General features: G+C 47.9%; 1 protein-coding gene across 7 annotated transcripts in view; it reads right to left on the bottom strand.

The window, feature by feature from the left end:
* The window catches only part of uba1 (ubiquitin-like modifier activating enzyme 1), a 66,926-nt gene that overhangs the window by 40,233 nt on the left and 13,996 nt on the right, over positions 1-12,697 (bottom strand). For all 7 annotated transcript variants that reach the window (XM_072246755.1, XM_072246750.1, XM_072246754.1 and 4 more), the window contains 5 exons: positions 10,973-11,095; positions 8,701-8,759; positions 7,181-7,349; positions 2,981-3,115; positions 2,487-2,593 (listed from right to left, as the gene is read on the bottom strand). In XM_072246755.1, the coding sequence (XP_072102856.1) occupies positions 2,487-2,593; positions 2,981-3,115; positions 7,181-7,349; positions 8,701-8,759; positions 10,973-11,095 (593 nt within the window). The remainder of the gene's footprint in view (positions 1-2,486; positions 2,594-2,980; positions 3,116-7,180; positions 7,350-8,700; positions 8,760-10,972; positions 11,096-12,697) is intronic.

The following is a 12,697-nucleotide window of genomic DNA, read 5'->3' as shown; positions in this document are numbered from 1 at the left end:
GACCGTGGCTCCAGAGTGCGGTAATGGGCCATTTCCTTCTGATACTGTGGCAAGATCCCAAGTTTTGAGGGAATGAATCATGTACAGATTCCTCACAGACAGGATGGGGAATTAAACCATGATCGGCGATCACTAGCACTAATGCACTAGGTTCACCACTATGTTACCATGCCACCGACTAGAACAAGGTTGATCAGGAGTACAAATCCACGTGGGCAAGGAAACTAAGCATCGCTGATAAGGTTGAGCTAACGACAAAAATTGGGATATGGGGCTGTGATATACTGACAAATTGACTGAATAGACTAGGTTGGTAGTTTTCACATTCTGTAACAGTGGTGAGAAAAGAGGTTCCAGAAAAGTCGGGAAGAGGATGATAGCACTGATAAGAAAAAGATGGGAATGCTGTAACGATTTGTTCGAAGGGACAGGGCAGATGTCTCTCCCTCTGACTTACTGCCACTGGAGAAAGGCATCAGCACGCGAATAGTCTCTCCCACCTCCCCCCCTCCCCCCCACCCAATGCTGTCAGAGTTCCTGACGTGGTTTGTGGATTGGACTCTGTAGTTCACATTATGTATTTCTGGTCGCTTTTTTGAATCTGGGTGACCTGCAGATAATAAATAATGCCCGGATTCTTGTGTTTTATATTCTGGGTTGTTTTTCCTAATTTCTTGTTGCCAATAGTGCAATTTGTTTTGCTGTGCACGGGGGGAAGGGGGTGAGGGTTGCTGTTTTTCTTTGAACGGATTTCATGGTTTTCTTGTTCTGTAGCTGTCTGTAGGGAAGATGAATTTCAGGGTTGTATTCTGCATACATACTTCAATAACACATGTACTTTGATTCAAATTGACTAAATAGGAATACTCCTGATGAGATGATAAAGCTATGAGAATATTATAAAGGCTTCCAACAGAAAAAGGGAGGTGGAGACACAAATCTGCAGAAATGCAGGAACTAGAGAGTGGTGGCTGAAGATATGAAATCAGGTTATGGTAAAAACTATAAATACGCAGATCAAGCCTCAACCACAGCAAGGTTCAGTTCTGGTCACTGCACTATGGGAAGGTGGTGATTGTGGAGGAGAGAGCGAAGAGGAGATTCCCTAGGATGGAAAGATACAGTGGGCTGAGGGGAGATGTGATAAAGGTGTACAGAGTTATGGAGGATATTGGCAGGTTAGATGGTGGGAAACTGTTCTCCATAGCAGAGGTGCCTAGAACTGGAAGGGATGGATTAAGGCACTGTCACAAGAAAGCAGCATCCATCATCAAGGACCCCCACCACCCAGGACATGCTTTCTTCTCACTAGTACCATAGGGAAGGTAGTACAGGAGCCGGAGGTCCCACACCACCAAGTTCAGGAAGTTTTTATCTTTCAATCGAACTCCCGAACCAGTGTGGGTAACTTAACTCACCTCAACACAGAATTGATAACTGAACACACCCTATGGACTCTCTTTCAAGAACTTTATAACTCATGTTCTCAGTATTGATGATTGTCCGCCGTGCCTGACAATGACAGGAGAGTTTTTAAAAGTGGGAAAGCCGTTGCACTCAGTATTATTTCTTATTTGTTTGTGTTGCATTTACACATTGTCTTTTGCATATTGGTTGTTTGTCAGCCTTTGTGTAGTTTTTCACTGATTCCATTGCATTTCTTGTTCTACTGTGAACGTCTGCAAGAAAATGAGTCTCAGGATAGTATATGGTGACTTTGACAATAGACTTACTTTGAACTTTGAAGGGGTTGGTTGTAATCAGAGGAGGAACATTTCCCCAGAGAGGGGGGTCTGAAATCTGGAATGCACTGCTTGCAGGGGTGGTAGAGGCAGAGCCAATGAGTACTCAAATGGGGAAGGCAGGGAAAGGTACAGACTGGACACAGGGCTGAGAAACTAGAGACGTGTAGTGGGCTGGCATGGGTGTGATGGACCAAATGGCCCACCTCAGCAAGTCAAGCAGCATCCGCAAGGGTGGATGGGCGAGGAGTGTCAACGTGCCAGGTGCAGATAGGGGAAAGTGAGCTGGTGCACAGGGGGTGAAGCAGTGAGATGGAGCCAGAAGGTGACTGAGGATGGAGCCGGCTGGGGGAACAGAGAGGGGTGAAGTTGGAGAAAGGGGCAGGAGGACATAGGAGACAGAGGAAATTAGATAGGAGAAAAGGGGAGATGAAGTTATATGGGGGAAATGAGGAGATGGGCTGGAGGCAAAAAGAAGAGGACAAAGATTCCATTGCTGAAACCTCACAAGAAAGGTGATAATGGGACCACGGAGAGTGATTTCTGGTGGGTAGTAGTAGAACATGTACAACACGCATCTCTATTTAAGACTCTGTGACAGGGTCTTTCAGTTCACAGTTCCAGTTGTTCCCTCCATTAGATATTAAAGGACCCTCAACAGTGGGGGGGAAGTGTGTGGTGCCCCCTACAGTGGATGAGGGAGATCCTGTACCCTCTGATCAGCCCCACCTTGCTCTCACTCACCCGCAGAGGCCCTTTGTGTCAGCCACAATGAACTTGATCCCCTTGCTGTGACAGAACTCGCCGATCCGCAGCTGCTCGCCCAGGCTGGAGTTGGTGAGCACCACCACCTGCCGAGAGAGACAGACAAGGTGAAGGGCCCGAAACTGACCGCGGCTCCTCTCTCTGCGGAGGTTGACTGACCCGTGTGTCCAGCACCTTTAAAGCTCAGGTCTGCGACACCCACTACACCGCCATCATAGAGAGCATCCTCACATCAGCCGTTACGGTCTGGTTTGGTGCAGCACCCTCCCACAATACACAAAAACTACAGCAAACTGTCAGGTCAGCAAAAAAAGATCCTGTGCCAGCGACAAAGAAGTGGGCAGAAAATTGCAGTGCAGAAATTACCCACCCGGCAAATTACTTTTTTCAAAAGCTCCATTCTGTAAAGTACTATTTGACTTCCTGTTTGTACGACCCGCTCTTCGCCCTACAGCCCTCTAACAGCCAGGTACCTGGAACTGCTGCAGATACTCCTCGGTCAGGTCTCCAGTGTAGGCTGTCACCGGCACGTAGGTGTTGAGCTCTGCCAGCTTGGGCTGTGAAACCTCAGCCCTGTTCTTTGAGAGATGAGCCTCGCTCAAGTAGAACTGGGTGGGGACAGAACAATGGTTAGCGATGACAGCTGTAATTCAAAACAGTACGTGAAACCCTCTGCAATGCCTCGGAACCGCACGGGAACAGGCCCTTTGGCCCATCATGTCTGTGCTGACCACAATGCCTGCATGTAATCTACACTCAGCAGCCACTTTATTGGGTGCAGGAATGAAACCCACTGTAGCCCATGTGGACTCAAAGATGCTGCTCTGCACACCAGTGTTGTAGCACTTGGTTAAAAGAGTTACTGTCACTCTGAGCTCTCTCACTAATGAGGCGTTTCCACCCACAGAACTGCTGCTCACTCGATGCACCTTTGTTTCTCAGACCATTCTCTGTAAACTCTAGAGACTGCTGTCCGTGAAAATCCCAGGAGATTAGCAGTTTCTGAGATACTTAAACCACCCTGTCTGGCACCAACAATTATTCCACGGTCAAAATCACTTCGATCATATTTCTTCCCGATTCTGATGTTTTGTCTGAATAACTGACCCTCTTGACCACGTCCGCATGTTTTTATATGTCGAGATGCTGCCACATTTGGCTGATTAGATACTTGCATTAATGAGCAGGTGTACAGTGTCCACCTGGTGTATATCCTTCTATTTTGTCTAAACGTCTCTTTAAGCATTCCTGTTGTGTCTGCCTCTACCACCACCCCCTCCAGAAGCATGTTCCAGAGACCCACCATACTCAATGTAACTTGCCTCACTTAAACTTCAACCCTCTCACATTAAAGCATAAACCTTGTCACCGAATTTCCACAGATATATTGTGAAGAGCATTCCGACTGGTTGGATCAGAGCCAGGTAGGGAGGCTTGAACAGACAGGATTGCAAAAGGCTGCTCAGGGTTGTCCATTCAGCCAGCTCCATCATGAGTACAACTCCTCCGCTACCATCCAGGATATCCTCAAAGTGCCTCAGGAAGGTAGCATCCATCATGAAGGTCCCTCACCACCCGGGACATGACTTCTCATTACTACCATTAGGGAGGAGCTTTAGGAGCCTGAAGACCCACACTCAGTGTTTTAGGAACAGCTTCTTCCCCTTCACCAGCAGTTTTCTGAGTCTTTTACACTACCTTTTGTTTCTGTTTATAATTTTTATTTCTTCCACTGTACTGCTGCAACAAAACTGATAAGCCTAATCCTGGTGGATTTAGAAACATTAATCAAATATACATCAAAAATAACAGGCATCGTTTGCATTAACAACCAACACAATCCGAGGTCGTGCTGGGGGCAGCCTGCAAGAATCGCCACATATTCCAGTGCCAACACAGAATGCCCATAATGTTTAGCAGAACGAACAGACAACATACAAGCAAACCCCCCTTCATACACACTGCCAGTGTGTATTTGATACTTCTAACCACCTTCTTCGTCTTGTTTCATTGCGGTTGGCACCCAGCTTAATGGTGCGTTACCGCCACCTTCTGCTCCGGAGTGTTCAATAGACTTACATTCTAAATTCAATCAATCAATCAATCAAACACAGACACACACACACACACAGACACACTTCATCCTCCCATCTTTGGTCATCCTAGTACCCTATTCCTGCTTATCCGTCATATCCTACATTAAAAAAAACCCTGTACCCCTTAAGAAAGCTAAAAATACCCTGACCTGTGCTCTCTCACCCATGCCCAGCAACCCGTTTAATGTGAATTCCTGCACCCCTAATTCCCTTAGGTTAATTTTCATCATCTCTCGCTGTATCCCATACCTCCTGCAACTCAGAACTACATGTTCTACTGACTCCTCTTCCTGACATTCCTCACACAATCCTGTCCGGTGTTTCCCCATCATTTTCAATGTTTTGTTTAATGTACAGTGCCCCAGCCTTAACCTAGTCCACACAGTTTCCTCTCTTCTGTATCCATTACCTACCATAGTACCTGCAACACTCTTTTGTATTTGATATAAATGCCTCCCTTTCCCCTCCCTGTCCCATCTTTCTTGTCGCACTTGGTTGATTTTTTCCCAGATTACACACTTAACCTCTGCTTTACTGATACTAATGTGCATTTCTGTATTTTTTTTCTTTAACGGCCTCTTTGCCAACTCATCCACCCTCTCATTCCCCTTCACGTGCTGGAACCCATAGAAATTTTACCTGACCTCCCTGATTTGCAATTCTTGTGACTGACTGAAGGACTTCATAAAGTACATCTTGCCGACTGTTTGAGTGAAAAGACCTTAAACTTGCTAGAACTGAGGATGAATCTGAGCATATCAACACTTTGACTTGTCCAGTTCTCTCCACCCATCGCAACGCAACCAACACTGTATACACGCCTAACTTATTAGATACATACTTCTACCCTTGGTAAAACAAATCTGGCCACCCTCATTATCTACGTCTCTCAACTTGTGTCAGATCGTCATTCTACATAGAAACATACATAGAAAATAGGTGCAGGAGTAGGCCATTCGGCCCTTCGAGCCTGCACCGCCATTTATTATGATCATGGCTGATCATCCAACTCAGAACCCCGCCCCAGCCTTCCCTCCATACCCCCTGCCCCCCGTAGGCACAAGGGCCATATCTAACTCCCTCTTAAATATAGCCAATGAACTGGCCTCAACTGTTTCCTGTGGCAGAGAATTCCACAGATTCACCACTCTCTGTGTGAAGAAGTTTTTCCTAATCTCGGTCCTAAAAGGCTTCCCCTCTATCCTCAAACTGTGGCCCCTCATTCTGGACTTCCCCAACATCGGGAACAATCTTCCTGCATCTAGCCTGTCCAATCCCTTTAGGATCTTATACGTTTCAATCAGATCCCCCCTCAATCTTCTAAATTCCAACGAGTACAAGCCCAGTTCATCCAGTCTTTCTTCATATGAAAGTCCTGCCATCCCAGGAATCAATCTGGTGAACCTTCTTTGTACTCCCTCTATGGCAAGGATGTCTTTCCTCAGATTAGGGGGCCAAAACTGCACACAATACTCCAGGTGTGGTCTCACCAAGGCCTTGTACAACTGCAGTAGTACCTCCCTGCTCCTGTACTCGAATCCTCTCGCTATAAATGCCAGCATACCATTCGCCTTTTTCACCGCCTGCTGTACCTGCATGCCCACTTTCAATGACTGGTGTATAATGACACCCAGGTCTCGTTGCACCTCTCCTTTTCCTAATCGGCCACCATTCAGATAATAATCTGTTTTCCTATTTTTGCCACCAAAGTGGATAACTTCACATTTATCCATATTAAATTGCATCTGCCATGAATTTGCCCACTCACCCAACCTATCCAAGTCACCCTGCATCCTCTTAGCATCCTCCTCACAGCTAACACTGCCACCCAGCTTCGTGTCATCCGCAAACTTGGAGATGCTGTATTTAATTCCCTCATCCAAGTCATTAATATATATTGTAAACAACTGAGGTCCCAGCACCGAGCCTTGCAGTACCCCACTAGTCACCGCCTGCCATTCTGAAAAGGTCCCGTTTATTCCCACTCTTTGCTTCCTGTCTGCTAACCAACTCTCCACCCACACCAATACCTTACCCGCATTACCGTGTGCTTTAAGTTTGCACACTAATCTCATTCTGTTGCTAACTGTCCAGAAAAAGCGGTCTGCACCATCCTATCTTACAACACTACCTATGTTCAGTAGGAATATGCCCGAGCAGACAGAATGCTGCCAAGACCATTTCGAGAAGGAGCGAGGGCTGGATATGGGTAGGGAGGGAAAGAGATGATAACGCCACTCTGGAGCCTACCGTTTAAATCAACAAAACTGCCTGTTGCTTGAAAGTGACCAGTCTACTGGAGGACCTCAGGTTGAGTGGCATCTGCAGGACGGAAAGGATCTCTTGTTGATTCCTGAATGAAAGACAGACATTTCCCCTCCCGCAGATACTGTTCAACCTGCTATTACTTTCCCCCCACCCCATCCCGCAGATCACCTGTGCTCCAGATTCTACTGCCTGCAGTAATTGAGAGTCTACTGGTCACTTTCAAGGCCAGCCGGCATTGTCTTTGATAACAAATGTTCCCTGCACTTGCTCAGGTAGGGGAGGTGGGCAGGGGGAAGAGATACAGCTCACCTGGGAGGAGAGGTCTACCCACTGCGCCACACCCTGGTCGTGGATGGTCACGGTCTTCACCCCGCCCAGGATCACGTTCTTGGCAATCTCCAGGCCCAGACCCCGCATGCCTGAGATCAGGATGTTGGCGTTCTGCATCCGCTTCATCGCCTCATGGCCAAGGACGTACCTGCAAAGCGAGTGCAAGCGTTAGGTTTCTCACACCCTGAGGGGACAGGGGGAATGCAAGAGGGGTGGGAGCTGTTTAAAGATCTGCTGGACACACGGATGATCATTATGTATCCTTCTCTGAAGGCAGGCCAAGCTCTGTGAAGGAACAGGGAAAGAGAGGGGAGGACAATACGAATGGCCAATGAAGCCTCCCTGAAGACTGGCCAGATCCAGGGGAAAAGAGGGGAGGTTAAAGGATCTGCGTGACGGAAGTGTCACGCAACCCGTCATCCCTTTCAGAGAAAAAGACTTTGACGCCTACAAGTAGTCCCAGGGCTGGAAACTGTGGAACATTAAGGTCTACCCTCCCTGGGATGGGAGGGCATTCAAGTAACCCAAAGTAGGGGGGAATCCCCGGGAAACTGTGAAGCACTGTCACACAGCCATACAGCCACTAGTTACCTGGGTTCAATCTTCACTGAACCTACTGAATATTGAAGGGCCTAGATAGAGCTTACATGGCGAGGATGTTTCCAATAGTGGGGGAGCCTAGGACCAGAGGGCACAGCCTCAGACTAGCAGGACGTCCCTTTAGAACAAAGATGAGGAGGAATTTCTTTAGCCAGAGGGTGGTGAATCTATGAAATTCATTGCCAAGTAATTTGGAATATTTAAAGTGGAGGTTGATAGGTTTTTGATTGGCAAGGGGTAGGGGTGGGGGGTCAAAGGTTATAGGGGATTTTATTTATTTATTGAGACATGGTGCAGTGTAAATCAGCCATGCTGGAATGGTGGAACAGACTCAACGGGTCAAAGGTCTGTTTCCGTGGTCCACCACTAGAAGACTTAAATCAGCAATATAAGAGCTAAGGAACGTTTACATCGTAAGACACAGGCCATTGTTCATCCAGTGTACTCTGACCAAAGAGGATCACACCGAAGCCACAAAAGGACATAGATGTTGTAAAAAGAGGAACAAGTAGGGCTATGGAGTCCTGAAGGGCAACATCACCTGTACAACTGAATGAAATGATGAGTGGGGGGCCTTTCCCTAAAGCAGGCAATGTCAGGAATCGAGGACCCCAAAGAGCTGGTGACAAGCTGAGCGGTAGCATCGCAGCAGCAAGGAGCAACCTCCAGCCCAGAACGCATCACTGACGCCTGGAACGTTGCAGGGGAAGGTAGCAATGTTAGGCAGTGATCCGATCGATATATCAGCAATGTTTCTGGTCCCAGGAGTATTTACACAGTAGGCAAATAATGGGTTTGTGTGGCACAGTTAGAGCTCCTCGCATCCACCCACATGTGATACACATCACACCCCCACGTCTCCCCCCAACACTCCAAACATTCCCAGAGGCCTCACTTACAGTTGTCTGGAGTACAGTCCCTCGTCAATTTCCGCATCACTTCCATTCTTCGCCATACCCTGCAATTAACGAGGTCAGCATCAGCATTGAAGACACCTCAGGGCCTGGGCAGGGCAAGCAGTAAAGCTCCCTCTGCACTGTCCCATCACACATTCCTGGCGTCAGAGACAGAGTGAAGCTCCCTCCACACCGTCCCATCACACACTCTGGGAGTCAGAAACAGAGTGAAGCTCCCTCCACAAAGTCCCATCACACACTCAGTCAAACTCAGAGCGAAGCACCCTCCGTAAAGTTCAATCATACTCTCCTGGGGTCAGATACAGAGTAAAGCTACCTCCACGCTGCCGAGGTCAGACACAGGGTGAAGCTCCCTCCACACTGTCACATCACACACTCCCAGGGTCAGACAGACGAAGGCTTCTGATACACACTTCCTGGGCAGCAACAACTAGGAGTGCAAAGTCCCAGTTGTTAAAGTGGATGGCCAGTAACAGAAAGTACCGTCACACAATTTCCAAAATACACCCCAGGCAACAGCGATGCTCCGAAAGCAAATGCTTCATTCTGCCAACTGTTCCCTCTCCCTCCACCCCCACCCCCAAGGCAACTCCATCCTCCTGCCTGTGGCAACCCTCTTCAAAGCTACAATGCACTCCTGACTGACTGGACATCAAGGAATTCTCTGCTAGGTGACAGAGACATCCCTCCACACCCCTCTATCCCAGAGATCAGGCAACCCTGACACTGAAGCACTGGTTAAGGAAAGTGGTTGACCTACAACACTGCAAGGTGAGGAATCTCAGTCGCTACCATTCACTTCCTGCTGGCTGAGTAATGCATAATTTAGTGGCTGTAATGGTGAATGACTCATAACCCCAAATTGAGTCACTTATACCAAATAAGGGCAAAGATCAAATAACCGGCTGGCTCCTGGGATTACTTCCTCCCCCTTCCTCCAAAAGGTGCCGAGTCACTCTGTGAGGAACAATGCAGCGCCCAGGGCCCACCTCGAGTTTATAAACAGGAGGAAATAAAAGAATCACCTGCGTACCGAGACGTGACCCGCGACTAGGGGGAACTACAGCGTTGTGCTCTGTAAGGTTTAGGGGAAACTGTAATCCCCACGTAAAGGGTGCGGAGATGGATGGTTGAAGGGGCGGGAACTGTCGCTGAATGGTTTGCACAAAGAGCTGGCGTGGATTCAGGCCGCCTCATTCTACAGTGCACTTGCCTGCAGTCACTCCTTTCTCTGGAAAAGAGCAGCTCCAAGGATCCTGGTTTTTGATGCTGACTCCCAGCACGGTCTACCCAAATGGAGAGTTGCACATGCTCCCTGTGTGGGATCCCAGGTACCCCGGTTTCCTCCTGCAACCCAACCACATGGGGGAGGGTGGGGGTGGGTCAGGGGTTATTCAGCCACTGTAAATCACAACATCCCCACCCAGGGTGTGTGACAAGTAGAATCAAAGAGTGGATGGGGAATGGGGCTACCCTGGATTTAATGGGCCAAATGGCCTCAGATATCAGAAGAATGGCCTGTAACATTGTTAGAACTTGAGAATGTGGGAGAATGCAGGTGAAACGATTGAACATTTGGATCTGAAGAATTATCGTTGCTGGAATGGGGCACATCTTTGGAATTCTGTACTAGAGAGTGGGCCACTCAGCCCACTGAGTGTATACTATCCCACAGAGGAAACCCCATTACCCTCTTTTTTCCTGCTCCCTGCACAATCCCATCAACTGTTCCCAGTCAGCTGCACAGAAGGGGGGAGGGTGGGGATGGAGGGGTGGAATTCAGAGGCCACCCAATCCACTGGCACACCCTTGGAATGAGACACAACTGCCATTCAGGCCAATGGGCTACCTCCACGTGCAGCCAGCACCAGAGTTTGGGATAGAAACCATGTCGTGAAAGCAGTGTTGGCAATAAATGTTGCTGTGCTACCTCGGATAGACTTCAGTTACCAGTTAGGTTCAATGTGAGATGTGTGTTTGGTTGGACTCAGTTGAAACAAAACCTCTACCATCCACCACCCTGTAGAGTGTACATAAAGGCATTGTCCTTATACAAGCATAGCAGGCTCATGGCCCTCCTCTTCACATATTGGTTACCTGCTGTTCTCTCCATCAAGAGGTCCAAACCAACATACCACCTGGACACCCCCATTCCTCTCCCTGCCCCCCCACCCAACTTTCACTCCCATTCTAGAGGCTACCAGAATCCAAAGTCAGGAAACCAAGGACGCCCCTAGCCTCCAACCTCACTCACGTTGGCAGGAGTTGCCGGGGATTCACTCCGTAAAGAGTTGATGGAGGAGCAGTTGGAAGCAGTCTTTGGCTCTGCGGCGGACACGGACACACGGCGCTTCTTGGAAAGCGGAGAACTGGACATCTGTGCGGGAAGCAGACAAGGGAGAAGGGAAGTCAGATGCGAGTGGGTAGATGGCTGGAGATAGTGGCCATGGCGCAGCCCACTAGCTTTAAATCAGCACCACAGCTCTACCCCCGTTAGTACAATTAACAAACATGCTACAGTTACCTCTCCACTGAATGGGGCTCTATAATCAAACGATAATTCACTCCAAACTCCCTCAAATGCAACCTACCCCCCGCACAGCTTTAACAGTGTCGCGCTAACCACTTGCAGTTCAACCCCAGCATCCTCTAAGGCAGGGGTCCCCAACCTTTCTCACGCCATGGACTAATACAATCAAGCAAGGGCTCCATGGACCCCAGGTTGGGAACCCCCCTGCTCCAAGCAGTCATTCCTGTGGAATACTTGGGTTTCCCCTGGGTGCTCCAGTTTCCTCCCACAGTCCAAACACACAATGGTTAGTAGGCATTGATACCGGTTATTCTGTTCTTGTAAACTGCCCCGTAATTAGGCTAGGGTCAGATCATGGGAGAGTTGATGGGCAATGCAAAAGGCTGCTCCACACTGTACCTCTGAATAAAATACCCAAGAATGCAGAAAAATATACGGAAAATGGACAGCATGCGGACTATAAATGGTGTGACCCCTGGAGAGCTGTAGAACCCAGGGATGGAGTGGTGAAAGTACACCATTCCCCAAAAGTTGCAACACCAGTATTCTGGGAGAAGTCATACCACTTTTAATCTGTGATTGATTTACTTTTTATTTCCTCTTTTTCTTCTTCTATATTATGCATTGCATTGAAGTGCTATTAAGTTAACAAATTTCACGTCACACCGGTGATGATAAACCTGATTCTGATTTCAGCTTGCCTACTGAGAATAAGGGATGGAATGCATTGGCACAAGATGCTGACCATACTGAACTCTGAATATTGGGCGCAACTTCAGTCACTATTTGAGTGAAAGGATCTCATTTTATGTTATCAACATATTAACTCCTGCCTGAGAAGCAACTTAGATCCACTCCAATTTGTCTACCGGAACAACGGGTCATAGCCAATCAATAAGCTTCAACACCTTGGCCTCAGTACCTCCTTGTGCAATTGGATCTTCAATTTCCTCACTTGTAGACCTTAGTCAGCTCCAAATTGGCAACATCTTCTCCCCAATCTCCAGATGCACCACAAGGGTTTATACTTATGACTCTGAAGCTAAGCACAGCTTCAATGTCATATTTACGTTTGCTGAAGACACCACTGTTGGCCAGATCTAAAACTGTGATGAACCAGCATATTGGAGGTAGATTGAAAATCTGGCTGAACAACCACCTCTTACAAGATCAAAGAGCTGATTATTGACTTCAAAAGGAAACTAGAGGTCCATGAGCCAGAATCAGAGCACAAATAAGAGAAAATCTGCAGATACTGGAATTCTGAGCAACACACACAAAATGCCGTTGGAACTCAGCAGGCCAAGCAGCATCTATGGGAAAAATGCACAGTCAATGTTTTGGGCCAAACCCCTTCGGCAGGACTGGAGTAAAAGCCGAGTAAATTTAAAAGGTGAGGGATTAAGTAAAGGAGATGAGAAGTTGATTGGTGAAAGAGACAGAAGGCCA

Source organism: Mobula birostris, chromosome 29 (genome assembly GCF_030028105.1).
Source record: "Mobula birostris isolate sMobBir1 chromosome 29, sMobBir1.hap1, whole genome shotgun sequence".
Lineage (NCBI taxonomy): Eukaryota > Metazoa > Chordata > Chondrichthyes > Myliobatiformes > Myliobatidae > Mobula > Mobula birostris.
The sequence above is the reverse complement of the archived record's forward strand: the minus strand, read 5'-3'. Positions and strand labels throughout refer to the sequence as shown.